Here is an 18,806-nt window from a genome sequence, read left to right on the forward strand (position 1 = left end):
TCAAGTACTGTTGAAGTATTCGTACTTTTAGAAAATTTAATGCTACAGACGTTATAATTGGATTGGTCTATGGTACGTTAAACATATAAAAAAGCAATTTAAAATAGATAAATATCGGAATCGTAAAGATTGTATCACAAATTTTTATTAATTCTTCAAAACTATAATATTTTAAAATAGTTAAAACGGAATAATACTTTAAAAAACATATTATTTTAGTTATAAATGGGGTAAATTATGATCATGTCGTAAATACACGTACTTTCAAGGATGAGTTAGGTGGCAAGCAAATAAGTAAGCAAACATTGGTTTTCTTGCTTAGTTACTCGCTACACAGATTCACTAATTTATTATTTAAAATATAATACAAAAATTTCATATGGAAATAAAAATCCGAGGAGTTTTATTTAAAGAAAAATCAATTAAAGTGCCCTAATATGCAAATTTGTTTAAATCGTGTTAACGAAAAGCCTTAGTATCGTTAACGAATTCTCTCATTTTCTGAAAAGAATTGTGAAATGTCGACCGTAGGAATGGACAACTTCAAATTGCCATACGTAACGAAAAGATTGAAGATAAAGTTTAGTAGAAGAGCAGTAAATGAAGAGTAGGTATTATTTTTAATTTAAAGACCTAAAATACCCTTTTTAATTTTATACGTACGTAAACAAAATAAATTTAATTCCATGAAAAATTTACATAATATTTAAGTGAAAAATGTATTTAGATTAAGCAAAATTATCCACTAAACACTGGTGGGTTTCTTGATATAAAAACACAATACATTAACTAAATGAAATATCTTAAATTTTATATAGCTAATTCGTATTTGCAGATTTAGAGCAAGAGTATGCAAAAATCGATCTAAGAATAAAGGTATGTGTTGTATTTTTTCACGAATGTCGTATTAATTAATGTATAAACAAACACTACTAACAGAACAAAATTTTCCAGTGGTTGTCAGAAAATGTGTAATTTGCAAAGTTAATGAAGCCATACTAAATACATATGGGTCGTTGGCTTGCTTGTACTGTTTGGATTTCTTCTATGATTGCGTATCCAACTTGGTAGTGTCACAATGTATAAAGAATGGCAATTGTCCACGTCTTCCTGACGATTGTAACTTTTGCAAGTTAAATAGATGCTACGATGCCGGAATGAAGGCGCAACTGATTGATTGTAAGTAAAGAAAATTATAAATTTAACATTAGCATCGACATTTTTCTAATATCAAACTATATAGGTGGGGAAACTTACTCAATTTTGCGCTCTATTCGTTTCACTCAATCACCAGTGAGTACTGTTCGACGATTGTCTGTTGCAATATTTTGAAATGTGTGTTTCTTGAATACATAAGTCTTTTTTTTCCAGCGAGGAATCAGGTTCCTGAAGAAGAGAGACAAAAAACAATTATTTGAGTGTATACCTTGCCTTAGAGATATGTTTCTCAACACTATATTCTCTATGGAACAGTTTACATGTTTACCAATAACAAGAAAAGTAAGTATGCTGTATATTCCCCGCAGTTTTACATTATCAAATTCTTGTAATTACACAAATCTGTGTACTTTCGGAGATTTTTAGTCTGTGTGTCTGGTGGCCGAGTGGATAAAACTACTAAACACTGGTGGTCGTGGGTTCATGCCTTGCCAAGGGGCTAGTCACGTGAGGATTTCCGGGTTTTCTTTACTAAATACCTAAAATGGATATCGTTTTCCATAGAAAATTCTCCAGAGAAAAAATTCCTCCCCTTGTCAGATCGCCCAAGTGTTATTGCATCAATTAAATCCAACCTGATAAACAGATACAATAGTCTATACGCAAAATTGAAACCCAAATGTAATTAAATAATTAAAATTATTCTAGCAATTCCTTCTGTCAAAAGCAATGATAAGAGGAATAATCATGGAACTCGTCGAGATGTGCCTTCAGGTTCATAATGTCTTGAGATTGAAAACATCCTTTGTCGATCCTCATGTATCTCGCAGTGAATTTGTTAGAGATTTTGGTATAAATGTTTTACGCCTCACAGAAGCTATCAGGACGAATAAGAATAACGGAATTTTCTCGTTCTATAACATTAAGCTATTTCTGATATTTCAAAGGAGTAAGTACAAATTTGTTTTACTATATGCATTTTTAAACATTAAGAATATTTACTTTTTTTATATAATTTCTTTTAGGAATCTATTTCCCTAACAATATTTATTTAACGAGACGTTTAAATACGGAAAATGAACTTATTGAAATTATAGAAAAGTTATTTAATGAAAATCTTGAAGCAATGGAATGTATATGGAAAATTTCCCGTGTTCCTCCGTCTGAAGACGTTAGGTAAGTATCAATGGGAAGTAATTTAAAAAATATGGATGGAAAGTATTTAGTAAATAGAATAATATACACTTTTAAATGAGATTTCTCATAATTAAAATTTTTATATTTGTTCTCTTTTTAGCAAGAACAATAATTTTACAAAGTTTTTACAATTTCGTGGATCTCATATTAAATTTAAGGAAGATTTCTGAAGAAAATAAACTAAAAAATAAATAAAATACCAATTTTTAAATTATTTATTTGAATAACTGTTTATGTGCGAATAAGAAATTATATTTAAAGTATTTTCTATGATACACTGTGTACGTATTTTTCATCGATGACAGATCAATTTTATCCGAAAACTTGAAGTGTAAAATGGTTTTAAACAATTAATTGTAGACTAGATTGTGATTGTAAAGAGAAATTAATAAAATATGTACATATCTTCTGTGTTTTTATTTCAATGAAGTCATTTCTTTCATAACAGTATTTATCACTGGGGTGAAGCAAGATTGTTTTGCCTGGCTTATTTGTTTAATTTTTCGTGTCTACGCGAAAGCTTATAATTTTTACAGTAATTTTTGTCAAATTTTATTGCTTTATGTTAATATAGGATGATAATCTTTTTTTCACCTGTATGAGGCCTTGGATATCAACAATATGACTGTTTGAATCTATCCATACTCCATTAATTATCGTGGCTAGTACTAACCTACAGCATCTATCCCTATTTCTTAATCAAGCTGTGAAGCCTGCCTGTAATAAATAATACGGCTGGTACCTTGTACAGTATTGGCAAATCGATTTGATTCTTGAGTTTTTATCGGGATAATGAACACTGGATCAAAGTAATTCCTTCAATATTACTAAAAAAAAGGATGAGGACAAACAAAAGATATAATTCTTAGTGTATATATTCAGATGCGAGAACAGAATTCATCTTTTGTCAGTGGTAGATGCACCATAGCAGACTTCAGCCCTGGCCGGTGTCCGGTCGATGCTTTCATTGGATTGGATTAAATCAAATATATACGGCAATGAGTCACATTGGCGATCTGCCGAGGGGGGTTACCTCTCTGGAGGTATTCTATGGGAAAATGGCCTTAGTTAGATGTTAGAAAAGTAAAGAAAACACGAAAAATTTCAGGTGGTCAGCCCATTTGGCCAGGCGTGAACACACGACCAGAGTTCGGTGGTTTTATCCACTCGGCACTGTGAGCGAGCGTGTTTGCTATGAAAGAAAAGTGGCAAGGTACAGTAGCCGGGTAAAAGGGAACTTTTTACTAAAGAAAGGCAAATTTTATAGGAACAGGAGTAGAAGGATTTTGTAAAAATATCAGAAAAGCAATATTTTGAAGGAAAGCATTTAATTTATGCAAACACAAACTTATTGTAATAAGTTTTTCACTATATAATACAAAATTGGTTTTCTAATACTCTTTTTCAGTAAAACGAAATACAGGAATATCAGGTTCTTCTTCAGGAGGAACATCGTTTGTAATTGATGTTAATTTGTTGGGAATCTGGATGTTGTCGGAACGATCCAAATCTTCTTCAGGTTTAGCGACACAAATAATATTTGATCTTTGTTCAGGTGTAACAAGAACTTTCCGCATTTTAAGAATTGTATAATGATTGTAGACGCAAGTGAAAAAGTATATCTGAAAATAAGAAAATTCTTCTTAAATGTTTTGCGAATTAAGAAATGAAATACATCCGAGCTTCCATATGTCGCCACGATTTGCTTTTAAAATTGGCATTACATCGAGTGTTGAAAGAAACCGAAGTGCGTTATAAAAGAAGGACGTTATATCGAAGCTAGTGTATTCTTATTTTATCTATATTTAAATACTTACCCCTGTATAGCAGAATATGAAAGTTGACAGACTTAAAACCATTATAATCTGTAAAGTATTAATAAAAAAAATGTTTAAACGACTATTGTTAAAAGAAACAAAGATCTTAAATTTATCATTGAATTCTTCAAAGTTAAAAAGAAGTGCAGTTTAGTGTTTTAAAGATCAGGATAAGCATTTTATAGAAGTGCATTAATGCAGGAGTAGGTGCTCTTCGGGAAGACTTTTATTGTACATTGATCCATACATAGGTGTCAAACACGCGGAGTAAACCCGAAAAACTCCACGCGAATACACGACCAACTACCACTGTGTAGTAGTTTTATGCACTCGGCTACTGGTGGACTTATCAGGAGGTGTGAAGGTAATAAAATAAGAAAAGGGGTGCGATGTCCACGTTTTACCAGTTTAATAATAATGAAGAGCAAATCAGTTCATTTTTCCGTTTTCTTCATTACACAGTTTTAACTTATAAAATGCAGTAAACGTTAATTAAAAACAGTGCGAGAGAGATTGTATCATGGAATTTCATGAAGTGTCCAGGTTTTTAATTGCACATTTTTAATATCGTAACTATGAAAAAACACAAATCGGATCGATGAAAGTGTTATATAGAGGGAAGACAGATAGTCCATTATATATAACTTGATATTTAACATAAAACTACTTACAAAAACTGGTAATAAAGATGCGAGTGCCATTGCAATAGTTGTTGCAGCTGCAGTTTTAATCATTATAATCCAAATCCATATCATCCAAGGGATCATAAGTATGTGGTTGTCCTGAAAATATCTAAATTAAAGAATTAAACAACAACAACAACAAAAATTCTCTACCATCCATCAATTTTCTTTAAATTGCATGACATCTGAAAGATTCTGCAGCTCTGTTGTAATTTAAGCAAATCATTTGAACTAAATGTCAAGTACAAAAAATTTTTTGAATTTTGATAAATTCAAATTTTCATTAACTCATTTATATACATTAGAAAAGTCAACATATATACTAAAAAATCACATAATTATACATACAATTTCAAGTGCAACGTATAGCAGAATGCTGAACATTAACAATGCAGTCCATTCAGTAATGTTAATAATAAAATACCACGTGTAATCTGTAAATAAATGAATTAAATTTATTACTTTCTATTCTTTTCCACGGTTGCCACTAAATTTTGTGGTGGCTCTAGTGAAATGTAAACAATGTCTACTTATCGAGGATAACGCGTGTGAATATCTTTTAAACTTTACATTAAACAATTGTTCGATACTGCTCTTTGCTCTAGTATAAATATAAACAGGGTTATTATTATAATAAATCGAAAATTCGCTTTCACAAGTTTGCGGTATTGTAATGTGTTGCAGTTTAAACTGCTGTATTTATGTTTAACAAATGTCTTCTGCAAGACTGTAATCTGTTGCAACGCTCTTGTTAGTTGCAAGGCCATAATCTGTTTCAAGTCGCAAGTCTCTTTTTACGCTGTAATCTGTTGTATACAAGTTTCAATACATTGAATTTACGAATACAGCCTTTTGAAAATTAATCTGGAATAATTCCTTGAATTTAAATGAATATAATTTTCTTACTACTGCCTTCTTCCCNGAAATTGAAGTCCTGACAACTACAGTAACTGTTGTGTTATATAAAACTTAATTTAATCTTATAAAATGTTTTGTATTTGTACATTTTCACATTTTTTCCGAAATATAAAGTTGAAAATATATAATTCTTCCGGAATTTTTCAGGAACGACACGATGAATAGTGTAAATTACTCGGAGAGAAGTAAGTATTTATATTTCTCTTGCAATATTTCCAAAAGAATTTTGCTTTACAGTAAATTGCAATTTAATCATTAAGAATGTCCAGTGTGTTGCACTCATCCTGCAATACTGAATACATACGGAGTGTGGGCTTGTTTGCATTGCTCAGATTTCTTCTACAACAATGTAGTGAAATTAGAGGTTCCTCGATGCCAACGAATAGGCAATTGCCTGTTGATGGGGGAGAACGATTGCAGTTTTTGTTGGTTGAATAAATGTTACGAAGTTGGAATGGATGCTGATAAAATTAGTTGTAAGTAACCGAATAATTTACTCTAATTCAGAAATAAGTTCTTTACAGAACGTTTGAACGTTTCAGATGGTGAAAATTACTTAAGCATACGTTTCAATCGAATGGTCGAAACTCGAGTAAGTTGCTTCGATTTTGAATTGGACTGCAAAAATGCACTAATCTTGATGACTTTTTAAATATTCTCAATCAGAAAGGAATCAGGTTGAACGTGATGAAAGACGAGGATCAGCTATTGGAATATATTCCACACTTACAACAGATGTTTATCAAAGCATCAAAGCGAATCAAAGCATTTAAAATTTTACCCGTTTCCCATCAAGTAAGATGCATTTTCTGATGAGGAATTCAAAAAGTAAAATTTCTTACATTTATTATGAATTGAAACAACTTGCAATGAGGAAACATCGAACAATATGTGCATTTATTCAGTCTAATTTGTACCTGCTGAGACATTTACAGGCGCAATATAGCAAAAGAATCTAAGCTTTACTTAGAGAAACATAAATACTGTGGCCACAGTTTGAATTACACATATTCATCAAACTGGAAACTAGGCGTAAAACATTCTTCTTCAGTTTGTGTATAGGTATAAATTAGACAGTGCCAAGAAGCAGGATTTAAGATCTGTTCATTTGGTGGGACAGTGACCCTTTTGTGTCAAATTTTTGTAGAAATATGTACTGTCTCAGCCAAGATCTTGAGTGTGCAGTTAATAACATTATTGTTCAACACTCGAATTTACAACCTAATTCCAAACAGAAGAACTTTTGAAGTTTAGTTTCTTGTCTATGAAAGACGTTCAAGTGTTTAAACTTCGAGTTTGTTCGTATTTTTGCTTCACTAATACGTTGATTCCTTAGTCTATCGCTACAATAGGTATAGTAACAGATGGATATTCTGAATATATGCCTTTTATGTTCGATGTTTTTGCATTGTTACCTTGCTTATATTTAAAATAAAATACTTTCTGATTTATAGTCTGTGATTACATTATTCTATAAATTTTTCAAGCGAATTATATATATTTTCAGATTAAAATAGCGGAGGAATGTNATATTCTGAATATATGCCTTTTATGTTCGATGTTTTTGCATTGTTACCTTGCTTATATTTAAAATAAAATACTTTCTGATTTATAGTCTGTGATTACATTATTCTATAAATTTTTCAAGTGAATTATTTATATTTTCAGATTAAAATAACAGAGGAATGTTTAATAAGAGGAATTATCATGGAACTTACTCAAAGATGTCTCAATGTTCACAATGTGTTAAGAGCACAAAAGTCATTTTTAGATCCTCACGTGTCACGTAGTGATTTTGTGAAAGAATTCGGTGCGAGTATTTTATCTCTTGCGAAACATTTAAAAGAAGAAATCACAAATAAATCCATGTTTCGTTTTGCGCAATTATATCTTGTTTTTGAAAATCGTACGTATGTAAATTTCAACAATAATATATCAAATTATGCAAAATTTATGCAAATTTATTTTTAATCAGATTTAACTTATCCCGAATTCTTAAATTCGAAAAGGCTTGTTACGGTGACGAGAAAAATGAAACATTTGGAAACGTATTTCAGCGAATCCGGGATGGCCATGGCATACGTCACAGATGATCCTTCGAGATTCTTCATAGAAGAATCTTAAATGTAATACATAAATTATGAAATAAACTTAAAATCTATGTCGACAAAAAGAAGGATCGTATTGCATGTGCCTAATTTCACGCTTCCCTGTATTCATATCGTCGTTTGCGATATGACAATTGGGAAGTATTGAATGCCATATTGATGCCAAATGGTGGAAACAATACTATTATATCTTTCTATAGAGTAATTTTAAAACATACCTGAAGCCAAATCACATTTCCTTTTATTAGTTTTACTAGTTTTTTTAAATGAAATGTGGTAGTACATTGGAATTCTTTGCTTAACAAGTAACGACAATTACTCACGTCGTTTTTAGTTCTTCTCTATAACCTATATACTTCAAGTACTGTTGAAGTATTCATACTTTTAGAAAATTCAATACTACAGACGTTATAATTGGATTGGTCTATGGTACGTTAAACATATAAAAAAGAAATTTAAAATAGATAAATATCGGGATCGTAAAGATTGTATCACAAGTTTTTATTAATTCTTCAAAACTATAATATTTTAAAATAGTTAAAACGGAATAATACTTTAAAAAACATATTATTTTAGTTATAAATGGGGTAAATTATGATCATGTCGTAAATACACGTACTTTCAAGGATGAGTTAGGTGGCAAGCAAATAAGTAAGCAAACATTGGTTTTCTTGCTTAGTTACTCGCTACACAGATTCACTAATTTATTATTTAAAATATAATACAAAAATTTCATATGGAAATAAAGATCCGAGGAGTTTTATTTAAAGAAAAATCAATTAAAGTGCCCTAATATGCAAATTTGTTTAAATCGTGTTAACGAAAAGCCTTAGTATCGTTAACGAATTCTCTCATTTTCTGAAAAGAATTGTGAAATGTCGACCGTAGGAATGGACAACTTCAAATTGCCATACGTAACGAAAAGATTCAAGTTAAAGTTTAATAAAAGAGCAGTAAATGAAGAGTAGGTATTATTTTTAATTTAAAGACCTAAAATACCCTTTTTAATTTTATACGTACGTAAACAAAATAAATTTAATTCCATGAAAAATTTACATAATATTTAAGTGAAAAATGTATTTAGATTAAGCAAAATTATCCACTAAACACTGGTGGGTTTCTTGATATAAAAACACAATACATTAACTAAATGAAATATCTTAAATTTTATATAGCTAATTCGTATTTGCAGATTTAGAGCAAGAGTATGCAAAAATCGATCTAAGAATAAAGGTATGTGTTGTATTTTTTCACGAATGTCGTATTAATTAATGTATAAACAAACACTACTAACAGAACAAAATTTTCCAGTGGTTGTCAGAAAATGTGTAATTTGCAAAGTTAATGAAGCCATACTAAATACATATGGGTCGTTGGCTTGCTTGTACTGTTTGGATTTCTTCTATGATTGCGTATCCAACTTGGTAGTGTCACAATGTATAAAGAATGGCAATTGTCCACGTCTTCCTGACGATTGTAACTTTTGCAAGTTAAATAGATGCTACGATGCCGGAATGAAGGCGCAACTGATTGATTGTAAGTAAAGAAAATTATAAATTTAACATTAGCATCGACATTTTCCTAATATAAAACTATATAGGTGGGGAAACTTACTCAATTTTGCGCTCTATTCGTTTCACTCAATCACCAGTGAGCGCTGTTAGACAATTGTCTGTTGTAATATTTTGAAATGTGTGTTTCTTGAATACATAAGTTTTTTTTCCAGCGAGGAATCAGGTTCCTGAAGAAGAGAGACAAAAAACAATTATTTGAGTGTATACCTTGCCTTAGAGATATGTTTCTCAACACTATATTCTCTATGGAACAGTTTACATGTTTACCAATAACAAGAAAAGTAAGTATGCTGTATATTCCCCGCAGTTTTACATTATCAAATTCTTGTAATTACACAAATCTGTGTACTTTCGGAGATTTTTAGTCTGTGTGTCTGGTGGCCGAGTGGATAAAACTACTAAACACTGGTGGTCGTGGGTTCATGCCTTGCCAAGGGGCTAGTCACGTGAGGATTTCCGGGTTTTCTTTACTAAATACCTAAAATGGATATCGTTTTCCATAGAAAATTCTCCAGAGAAAAAATTCCTCCCCTTGTCAGATCGCCCAAGTGTTATTGCATCAATTAAATCCAACCTGATAAACAGATACAATAGTCTATACGCAAAATTGAAACCCAAATGTAATTAAATAATTAAAATTATTCTAGCAATTCCTTCTGTCAAAAGCAATGATAAGAGGAATAATCATGGAACTCGTCGAGATGTGCCTTCAGGTTCATGATGTCTTGAGATTGAAAGCATCCTTTGTTGACCCTCACGTATCTCTCAGTGAATTTGTTAGAGATTTTGGTATAAATGTTTTACGCCTCACAGAAGCTATCAGGACGAATAAGAATAACGGAATTTTCTCGTTCTATAACATTAAGCTATTTCTGATATTTCAAAGGAGTAAGTACAAATTTGTTTTACTATATGCATTTTTAAACATTAAGAATATTTACTTTTTTTATATAATTTCTTTTAGGAATCTATTTCCCTAACAATATTTATTTAACGAGACGTTTAAATACGGAAAATGAACTTATTGAAATTATAGAAAAGTTATTTAATGAAAATCTTGAAGCAATGGAATGTGTATGGAAAATTACCTGTGTTTCTTTGTCTGAAGACATTAGGTAAGTATCAATGGGAAGTACTTTAAAAAGTACGGATGAAAGTATTTAGTAAATAGAATAATATACATTTTTAAATGAGATTTCTCATAATTAAAATTTATATATTTGTTCTCTTTTTAGCAAGAACAATAACTTTACAAAGTTTTTACAATTTCGTGGATCTCTTATTAAATTTAAGGAAGATTTCTGAAAAAAATAAACTAAAGAATAAATAAAATACCAACTTTTAAAATATTTATTTGAATAACTGTTTGTGTTCGNTACCTAAACAAAATAAATTTAATTTCATGAAAAATTTACAAAATATTTAAGTGAAAAATGTATTTAGATTAAATATGGAAAAATTTTACACGAAATATGACAATATTTTACTCTTCCGCACGTAGAATTTACAGCCAAACCTCTGAACAACTGCCACTGATGGGACCATAAAAATGGCCGTTATTAGAGTTTGAACGATTATTTATTTTTTAAAATATATTCCAAGAGTTATTTAATTTAATTTAGGAGCTTTTCTTTGATACATTCCTAGAAGTGCAGAAATCCTTGCATTAGAAATTCATTTTATCGACAAGAACGTGTGGTTATCTGGCTTCTAAATGAACTAAAAGTGGCAACGGTCATTCAGCAAGGTGGATCCTTTGAATATTTCGCTAAATGACAACACGCTAGACAATCTCGAAAGGTTAGTTAAGCAAAATTAAAAACATTGTATAAGTTCATGCAAAGTGTGCTGATGCCACAAGAGATCGAAGCTCAATCGAAAATTGATTAGGATGGCGCTTATTGACTATTTCACTCTTAAAGTTCTTTATTCCCAAGTTATGATGCAAGCCTTAAAATTCCTTAGCCCGATGAAAACGTTGAATTGATGGAATAAGGCAACGCGTCATATTGGAGGAGTAAGTCTCAGCAGAACGATATGCCCTGTTACCCACGTAAAAAATCCTGAAAACTACAATCGGTTGGCGAGGAACTAATCTCTGACCAATTATCAGTATTCTCTGATTGTTCACTAAACTCTGGTTAGTTAGTTGCAGGCAGATTCGGACTCACCGATGTTTAGTGGTTTATCCACTAAATACTGGTGGATTTCTTGATATAAAATACAAGACACTAACTAAATAAAATATCTTAAATTTTATATAGCGAATTCGTATTGCAGATTTAGAGCAAGGGTATGCAAAAATCGACCTAAGAGTAAAGGTATGTGTTGTATTTTTCACGAATGTCGTATTAATTAATGTATAAACAAACACCACTAACAAAAACAAAATTTTTCCAGTGGTTGTCAGAAAATGTGTAATTTGCAAAGTTAACGAAGCCATACTAAATACATATGAATCATGGGCTTTCTTGTACTGTTTGGATTTCTTCTATGATTGCGTATCCAACTTGGTAGTGCCACAATGTGTAAAGAATGGCAATTGTCCACGTCTTCCTGATGATTGTAACTTTTGCAAGTTAAATAGATGTTACGATGCTTGAATGAAGGCACAACTGATTGATTGTAAGCAAAGAAAATTATAAATTTAACATTAGCATCGACATTTTCCTAATATAAAACTATATAGGTGGGGAAACTTACTCAATTTTGCGCTCTATTCGTTTCACTCAATCACCAGTGAGTACTGTTAGATAATTGTCTGTTGTAATATATTGAAATGTGTGTTTCTTGAATACATAAGTTTTTTTTCCAGCGAGGAATCAGGTTCCTGAAGAAGAGAGATGAAAAACAATTATTTGAGTGTATACCTTGCCTTAGAGATATGTTTCTCAACACTATATTCTCTATGAAACAATTTACATGTTTAACAACAAGAAGAAATGTAAGTATGTTGTGTATTCCTAGCAGTTTTACATTATAAAATTCTTGTAATTACACAAATCTGTATACTTTCGGGGATTTTGTAGTCTGTGCCCACCGGTGGCCGAGTAGATAAAACTAGTAAACAATGGTGGTCGTAGGTTCGTGTCTCGCCAAGGGACTAGTCACGTGGGGATTTCCGGGTTTTCTTCACTAAATACCTAAAAAGGAGACTGTTTTCTATAGAAAATTCTACAGAGAGAAAATTCCTCCCCTTGTCAGATCGCCCAAATGTTATTGCATCAATTAAATCCAACCTGATAAAAAGATACAATAGTCTATAAACAGAATTGAAACCCAAATTGAATTTTTAGATAAATGTATGTAAATAATGAAAATTATTCTAGCAATTGCTTTTGTCAAAAGCAATGATAAGAGGAATAATCATGCAACTCGTCGAGATGTGCCTTCAGGTTCATGATGTCTTGAGATTGAAAGCATCCTTTGTTGACCCTCACGTATCTCTCAGTGAATTTGTTAGAGATTTTGGTATAAATGTTTTACGCCTCACAGAAGCTATCAGGATGAATAAGAAGAAAGGGATTTTCTCGTTCTATGACAATAAGCTATTTCTGATATTTCAAGAAAGTAAGTACAAATTTGTTTTACTATATGCAATTTTAAACATTAAGAATATTACTTTTTATATAATTTCTTTTATTAATCTGTTTTCTTAACAATATTTATTTAATGAGACGTTTAAATACGTAAAAAAAATTATTGAAATTATAGAAAAGTTATTTAATGAAAATCTTGAAGCAATGGAATGTGTATGGAAAATTACCTGTGTTTCTTTGTCTGAAGACATTAGGTAAGTATCAATGGGAAGTACTTTAAAAAGTACGGATGAAAGTATTTAGTAAATAGAATAATATACATTTTTAAATGAGATTTCTCATAATTAAAATTTATATATTTGTTCTCTTTTTAGCAAGAACAATAACTTTACAAAGTTTTTACAATTTCGTGGATCTCTTATTAAATTTAAGGAAGATTTCTGAAAAAAATAAACTAAAGAATAAATAAAATACCAACTTTTAAAATATTTATTTGAATAACTGTTTGTGTTCGAATAAAAAATTATATTTAAATTATTTTCTATGATACACTGTATACGTATTTGTCCTCGATGACAGATCAATTTCATCAGAAAACTTGAAGTGTAAAATGTGTTTTAAACAATTAATTGTAGACTAGATTGTGATTTTAAAGAAAAATTAATAAAATATGTACATGTCTTCTGTGTTTTTATTTCAATGAAGTCCTTACTTTCATAACAGTATTTATCACTTGGGTGAAAGCAAAATTCTTTTGCCTGGCTGTTTTGTTTGAATTTTTCGTGTCTACGTGAAAGCTTATAATTTTTACAGTGATTTTTGTCAAATTTTATTGCTTTATGTTAATATAGCCAATAATAATTCTTTTTTTTATCGCTATGAGACTTTGGATATCAACAATATGACTGTTTGAATCTATCCAGACTCCATTAATTATCGTGGCTAGTACTAACCTGCAGTATCTATCCCTATTTCTTAAGCTGTAAATCCTGCCTGTACTAAATAATACGGCTGGTACCTTGTACAGTATTGGCAAATCGATTTGATTCTCGAGTTTTTGTCGGGATAATGAACACTGGATCAAAGTAATTCCTTCAATATTATGTCAAAAGTAGTAAAAAATGATGAGGACAAACTAAACATATAATTCTTAGTGTATATATTTAGATGCGAGAACAGAATTCATCTTTCGTCAGTGGTAGATGCACCATAGCAGACTTCAATCCTGACTGGTGTCCGATCGATGCTTTCATTGGAATTAGATCAAATGTATACGGCAATGAGTCACATTGGCGATCAGCTGAAAGGGGTTACCTCTCTGGAGGAATTCTATGGGAAAATGGCTCTATTTAGATGTTAGAAAAGTAAAGAAAACCCAAAAAATTCCACGTGGTCAGACCATTTGGCCACACGTGAACACGCGACCAGAGTTCGGTGGTTTTATGCACTCGGCACTGTGAGCGAGCGTGTTTGCTACGAAGAAGGGTGGAAAGGTAGAGTAGCCGAGTAAAAAGGAATTTTTTATTAAAGAAAGGTAAATTTCATACGAATAGGAGTAGAAGGATTTTATAAAAATACTGTATAAAAAAAGCAATATTTTGAAGGAAAACATTTAATTTATAATTATTACAATATGTTGCTCACTATATAATACAAAATTGGTTTTCTAATACACTTCTTCAGTAAAACGAACTACAGGAATATCAGGTTCTTCTTCAGGAGGAACATCGTTTGTAATTGATGTTAATTTGTCGGGAATTTGGATGTTGTCGGAAAGATCCAAATCTTCTTCAGGTTTAGCGACACGAATAATATTTGATTTTTGTTCAGGTGTAACAAGAACTTTCCGCATTTTAAGAATTGTATAATGATTGTAGACGCAAGTGAAAAAGTATATCTGAAAATAAGAAAGTTCTTCCTAAATGTTTTGCGAATTAAAAAATGAAATACATCCGAGCTTCCATATGTCGCCACGATTTGCTTTTAAAATTGGCATTACATCGAGTGTTGAAAGAAACCGAAGTGAGTCATAAAAGAAGGACGTTATATCGAAGCTAGTGTATGCTTATTTTATCTATATTTAAATACTTACCCCTGTACAGCAGAATATGAAAGTTGACAGACTTAAAAGCATTATAATCTGTAAAGTAATAAAAAATGTTGAAACAGATCTTAAATCAATCATTGAATTCTTCAAAGTTAAAGAGATGTGCAGTTTAGTGTTTTAAAGATCAGGATAAGCATTTCATAAAAGTGCATTAATGCAGGAGTAGGTGCTCTTCGGGAGGACTTTTATGGTTATGGTTAACTGATCCTTACATAGGTGTCAAACAGGAGGAGAAAACCCGAAAAACTCCACGCCAACACACGACCAACTACCACTGTGTAGTAGTTTTTATTCACTCGGCTACTGGTGGACTTATCAGGAGGAGTAAAGGTAATAAAATAAGAAAAGGGGCGTGATTCCACGTTTCACCAGGTTAATAATAACGAAGAACAAATCCAGTTCGTTTTTCCTTATAAACTTATAAAATGCAGTAAACTTAAATTAAAAACTGTGCGAGGGAGATTATATTATGGAATTTCATGAAGTGTCCAGGTTTTTAATTGCACATTTTTAATATCATAACTACAAAAAAAAACCGGATCGATGAAAGGGTTATATAGAGGGAAGACAGATAGTCCATTATATATAACTTGATATTTAACATAAAACTACTTACAAAAACTGGTAATAAAGATGCGAGTGCCATTGCAATAGTTGTTGCAGCTGCAGTTTTAATCATTATAATCCAAATCCATATCATCCAAGGGATCATAAGTATGTGGTTGTCCTGAAAATATCTAAATTAAAGAATTAAACAACAACAACAACAAAAATTCTCTACCATCCATCAATTTTCTTTAAATTGCATGACATCTGAAAGATTCTGCAGCTCTGTTGTAATTTAAGCAAATCATTTGAACTAAATGTCAAGTACAAAAAATTTTTTGAATTTTGATAAATTCAAATTTTCATTAACTCATTTATATACATTAGAAAAGTCAACATATATACTAAAAAATCACATAATTATACATACAAGTTCAAGTGCAACGTACAGCAGAATGCTGAACATTAACAATGCAGTCCATTCAGTAATGTTAATAATAAAATACCACGTGTAATCTGTAAATAAATGAATTAAATTTATTACTTTCTATTCTTTTCCACGGTTGCCACTAAATTTTGTGGTGGCTCTAGTGAAATGTAAACAATGTCTACTTATCGAGGATAACGCGTGTGAATATCTTTTAAACTTTACATTAAACAATTGTTCGATACTGCTCTTTGCTCTAGTATAAATATAAACAGGGTTATTATTATAATAAATCGAAAATTCGCTTTCACAAGTTTGCGGTATTGTAATGTGTTGCAGTTTAAACTGCTGTATTTATGTTTAACAAATGTCTTCTGCAAGACTGTAATCTGTTGCAACGCTCTTGTTAGTTGCAAGGCCATAATCTGTTTCAAGTCGCAAGTCTCTTTTTACGCTGTAATCTGTTGTATACAAGTTTCAATACATTGAATTTACGAATACAGCCTTTTGAAAATTAATCTGGAATAATTCCTTGAATTTAAATGAATATAATTTTCTTACTACTGCCTTCTTCCCATCTGTAAGAACACTTCCTACTTCTGCCGTATCTAACAAATCTTCAATCTGTCACAGGTAAGATTACACGCATACTTATTTACAATTTATAGAAAGTAAAAATAATTTTTATGGTTTAGAAGTACAAATATCTAAGTTCCTTCTCTACGCTTTTATTACATCTTGTCAGCAGCCTCAAGATTATTGAAAACGTTTATTAACCATTACAATAGTGTACACAAGTTATTTATGAAATTATTTATTATGTATGAGAATAACTGATAATCTGCAAACAAGAAATTAAAAAACTACACTAAAAAGTACTAACGTTTTTGGCCAAAATATATTTTCAGAACGGAAAGGTTATTAGACGTTGCCATATCCAAAATCATGGTAATGGACAGAAGCTGAAAATTGTTAAATTAAATGTAGACGATTATGCAAAGCGTCATACAGAGAATTATTTAGAATTGTAAAATTAAGAAAAAAGTCTTTAATGTTTACCCACTGCACTTATAAATGCTGAATAATACGAAGCTTCTTTGTTGGTGTCAAAACACTTGAATACACAGACACACATTATATATTATAAATAGATTATGGAATATAAAAAATTCCTATTTTGGAACGTTTTTCTACGATCAAATAAATTTAAAATAGTCAACGTTTTCGAATGTTTTATTGGAAACAAAATTATTTTCTTAATACAAATAATTATTTGACACGATGCTTTAAAATACAAAAAGGTTATATTTGTCGAATAGAAATTATAACATGTTTATATTCAATTGTTTGCGAATGTATTCTTGTTTGTTGCAAGATCTTCCATAATAAAAAAAAAATCGTGTCATCGAGTAGTGTGTTCTGAAAAATTTCTGAAAATAAGAAAAACAAAAAATCAGAATGTTTTCCAGGTTATCTTCTCTAACACATAATTAGTGTCTCAATAGTCCTCTGTATAAGAGTCATAATAGTCCTTTGTAGAGGCATCCCCTCTCGGCAGATTGCCCATGCGTTGCATTGCCTCATTCTATCAAACAAAATCAAATGTATCTTTAGTTTCGAAATATATATAACGGTAAATATTGGGTCAACATTAGTCTCATCAGTCAACATTAAAAATGCAATCAGGCAACATTAAAATGACTGATGAGGGGCTATACGCCCGAAACGTGTAAAAGTGCCTGTATCAACTGAATAAAGAGGATAAACGCCAAGTGTTTTAATAATAACACAGTCTTGTGTTCAATAGTAAATAAATACGAAAACACGGTTTCAAAAAACGAAAAATAAAAAAGTTGTTGAGAAAATTGGTGTAATGGAAAAAATTTTTAATCCTATTGAATTATATTCCTCAGCCGAAAAATTTTTCGGAATTTTTAAGAATATTAAATTAGGATTACTGCCTAATAACAAAATCATTTTAAAAGTTCCTAAAAATATAACAATTGAATTTGGAAACGAATTAAAAGATTTATCAGGATTTAAAACAGAAATTTTTAGTGGGTGAATATGTAAGTGAATATTTACTCGAATTGTCTGCAGGAATTTCAGAAATTTTTATTTATTCGAATATTGTTGCTTCTCATCACGTTGGAGATATAACAGCTCTTCTTCTAAGAGTTATACCAGTTATAGGAGAAAAGACCAATCAAATAGTTAGAGTTTATCCCTTACCTTTATATTTCCCTTTGAAGAAAAATTATATCGATACTATCGAAATCGAGTTGAGAACCGCTGGTGGAAAAGAAATTGTTTTTTTTGGAGGCAAAACATTATTAGTTTTATCTTTTAAACAATTATAAATAGTGCTTAATTTTATTTGCTAATGTTAGTTCATCTTGGAGAAGTACAAAATGAAGCTGGATCCTAAAGATTGTATAAACTATTACTGTAATCAGGCGGGAGGAACGATATTCAGACCTGAGTTACAATTTCCTCTCACACGACAATTAGGAACAGGGAATTATTTTGCAGGACAGCAAATACAACGAGGATATGGATTTTTTGGAGATTTATTTCGTAAATCTATTCCTATTCTTAGTAAAGTAGGAAAATATCTAGGGCGAAAAGCGTTAAACTTTGCATCAAATGTTGGATCAGATGTAATTAGTGGAAAATCATTTAAAGAATCTACAAAATCACATTTAAAAGATATTGGTTCCGAAATTAAAGAT

General features: G+C 30.8%; 5 protein-coding genes and 1 long non-coding RNA gene across 11 annotated transcripts; 5 read left to right on the forward strand and 1 right to left on the reverse strand.

Moving 5' to 3' along the window:
- Positions 1–463: 463 nt before the first annotated feature.
- LOC111618689 lies at positions 464–2,328 on the forward strand. The gene is made up of 6 exons (XM_023360249.1): positions 464–607; positions 836–876; positions 955–1,179; positions 1,244–1,293; positions 1,372–1,500; positions 1,867–2,328. The coding sequence occupies exons 1-6, from the start codon at positions 519–521 to the stop codon at positions 2,197–2,199; spliced, it is 867 nt and encodes a 288-aa protein (XP_023216017.1). The 5' UTR covers positions 464–518; the 3' UTR covers positions 2,200–2,328.
- Positions 1,032–17,262, reverse strand: LOC111618690. 5 transcript variants are annotated; one of them, XM_023360253.1, is made up of 7 exons: positions 17,138–17,256; positions 16,958–17,036; positions 5,204–5,289; positions 4,844–4,954; positions 4,173–4,220; positions 1,258–1,386; positions 1,032–1,169 (listed from the first exon to the last, which is right to left on the reverse strand). In XM_023360253.1, the coding sequence occupies exons 1-6, from the start codon at positions 17,207–17,209 to the stop codon at positions 1,288–1,290; spliced, it is 495 nt and encodes a 164-aa protein (XP_023216021.1). In that variant the 5' UTR covers positions 17,210–17,256; the 3' UTR covers positions 1,032–1,169; positions 1,258–1,287. The 5 variants fall into 5 exon arrangements, 4 of the variants coding, with proteins under 4 accessions (XP_023216021.1, XP_023216019.1, XP_023216020.1 ...); XM_023360251.1 differs by lacking the exons at positions 1,032–1,169; positions 1,258–1,386 and adding an exon at positions 3,642–3,977; XR_002755612.1 differs by lacking the exons at positions 1,032–1,169; positions 1,258–1,386; positions 4,173–4,220; positions 4,844–4,954; positions 5,204–5,289 and adding exons at positions 14,591–14,891; positions 15,087–15,134; positions 15,718–15,838; positions 16,078–16,163 and having other exon boundaries at positions 17,134–17,262.
- Positions 5,867–7,242, forward strand: LOC111618692 (retinoic acid receptor gamma-like). The gene is made up of 4 exons (XM_023360257.1): positions 5,867–5,958; positions 6,034–6,249; positions 6,316–6,365; positions 6,440–7,242. The coding sequence occupies exons 1-4, from the start codon at positions 5,931–5,933 to the stop codon at positions 6,584–6,586; spliced, it is 441 nt and encodes a 146-aa protein (XP_023216025.1). The 5' UTR covers positions 5,867–5,930; the 3' UTR covers positions 6,587–7,242.
- Positions 7,377–7,935, forward strand: LOC111618693. Its single transcript, XM_023360258.1, has 2 exons — positions 7,377–7,679; positions 7,749–7,935. Exons 1-2 carry the CDS (start codon positions 7,481–7,483, stop codon positions 7,895–7,897), a joined length of 348 nt encoding a protein of 115 aa, XP_023216026.1. The 5' UTR covers positions 7,377–7,480; the 3' UTR covers positions 7,898–7,935.
- On the forward strand, positions 9,061–10,172 carry LOC111618694. Its single transcript, XR_002755613.1, has 5 exons — positions 9,061–9,114; positions 9,193–9,417; positions 9,482–9,531; positions 9,608–9,736; positions 10,103–10,172. It is a non-coding gene; the product is annotated as an uncharacterized LOC111618694 (long non-coding RNA).
- LOC111618691 lies at positions 11,862–13,636 on the forward strand. Of its 2 annotated transcripts, none has more exons than XM_023360256.1 (4): positions 11,862–12,080; positions 12,785–13,025; positions 13,170–13,248; positions 13,369–13,636. In XM_023360256.1, the coding sequence occupies exons 2-4, from the start codon at positions 12,806–12,808 to the stop codon at positions 13,436–13,438; spliced, it is 369 nt and encodes a 122-aa protein (XP_023216024.1). In that variant the 5' UTR covers positions 11,862–12,080; positions 12,785–12,805; the 3' UTR covers positions 13,439–13,636. The 2 variants fall into 2 exon arrangements, with proteins under 2 accessions (XP_023216024.1, XP_023216022.1); XM_023360254.1 differs by lacking the exon at positions 11,862–12,080 and adding an exon at positions 12,277–12,399.
- Positions 17,263–18,806: the final 1,544 nt, after the last annotated feature.

The sequence above is a fragment of the Centruroides sculpturatus genome, unplaced genomic scaffold (assembly GCF_000671375.1).
Source record: "Centruroides sculpturatus isolate CEXI.00-Female unplaced genomic scaffold, Cexi_2.0 scaffold193, whole genome shotgun sequence".
In the NCBI taxonomy this organism is placed as follows: domain Eukaryota; kingdom Metazoa; phylum Arthropoda; class Arachnida; order Scorpiones; family Buthidae; genus Centruroides; species Centruroides sculpturatus.

What these genes read in the sequence shown, in the direction of transcription:
- LOC111618689 (XM_023360249.1), top strand. Translation starts at nt 519, where the DNA reads ATGTCGACCGTAGGAATGGACAACTTCAAATTGCCATACGTAACGAAA. An exon ending in AAATCGATCTAAGAATAAAG is followed by an intron (nt 877 to 954) that starts GTATGTGTTGTA and finishes AAAATTTTCCAG; the next exon opens with TGGTTGTCAGAAAATGTGTA. An exon ending in GTTTACCAATAACAAGAAAA is followed by an intron (nt 1,501 to 1,866) that starts GTAAGTATGCTG and finishes AAATTATTCTAG; the next exon opens with CAATTCCTTCTGTCAAAAGC.
- LOC111618692 (XM_023360257.1), top strand. Translation starts at nt 5,931, where the DNA reads ATGAATAGTGTAAATTACTCGGAGAGAA. An exon ending in GGATGCTGATAAAATTAGTT is followed by an intron (nt 6,250 to 6,315) that starts GTAAGTAACCGA and finishes TGAACGTTTCAG; the next exon opens with ATGGTGAAAATTACTTAAGC. An exon ending in ATCGAATGGTCGAAACTCGA is followed by an intron (nt 6,366 to 6,439) that starts GTAAGTTGCTTC and finishes ATTCTCAATCAG; the next exon opens with AAAGGAATCAGGTTGAACGT.
- LOC111618693 (XM_023360258.1), top strand. Translation starts at nt 7,481, where the DNA reads ATGGAACTTACTCAAAGATGTCTCAATGTTCACAATGTGTTAAGAGCA. An exon ending in ATATCTTGTTTTTGAAAATC is followed by an intron (nt 7,680 to 7,748) that starts GTACGTATGTAA and finishes ATTTTTAATCAG; the next exon opens with ATTTAACTTATCCCGAATTC.
- LOC111618691 (XM_023360254.1), top strand. Translation starts at nt 12,340, where the DNA reads ATGTTTCTCAACACTATATTCTCTATGAAACAATTTACATGTTTAACA. An exon ending in GTTTAACAACAAGAAGAAAT is followed by an intron (nt 12,400 to 12,784) that starts GTAAGTATGTTG and finishes AAATTATTCTAG; the next exon opens with CAATTGCTTTTGTCAAAAGC. An exon ending in TCTTTGTCTGAAGACATTAG is followed by an intron (nt 13,249 to 13,368) that starts GTAAGTATCAAT and finishes TTCTCTTTTTAG; the next exon opens with CAAGAACAATAACTTTACAA.
- LOC111618690 (XM_023360251.1), bottom strand. Translation starts at nt 17,209, where the DNA reads ATGTGTGTCTGTGTATTCAAGTGTTTTGACACCAACAAAGAAGCTTCG. An exon ending in CATCTTTATTACCAGTTTTT is followed by an intron (nt 4,221 to 4,843) that starts GTAAGTAGTTTT and finishes AATACTTTACAG; the next exon opens with ATTATAATGGTTTTAAGTCT. An exon ending in TCATATTCTGCTATACAGGG is followed by an intron (nt 3,978 to 4,172) that starts GTAAGTATTTAA and finishes TCTTATTTTCAG; the next exon opens with ATATACTTTTTCACTTGCGT.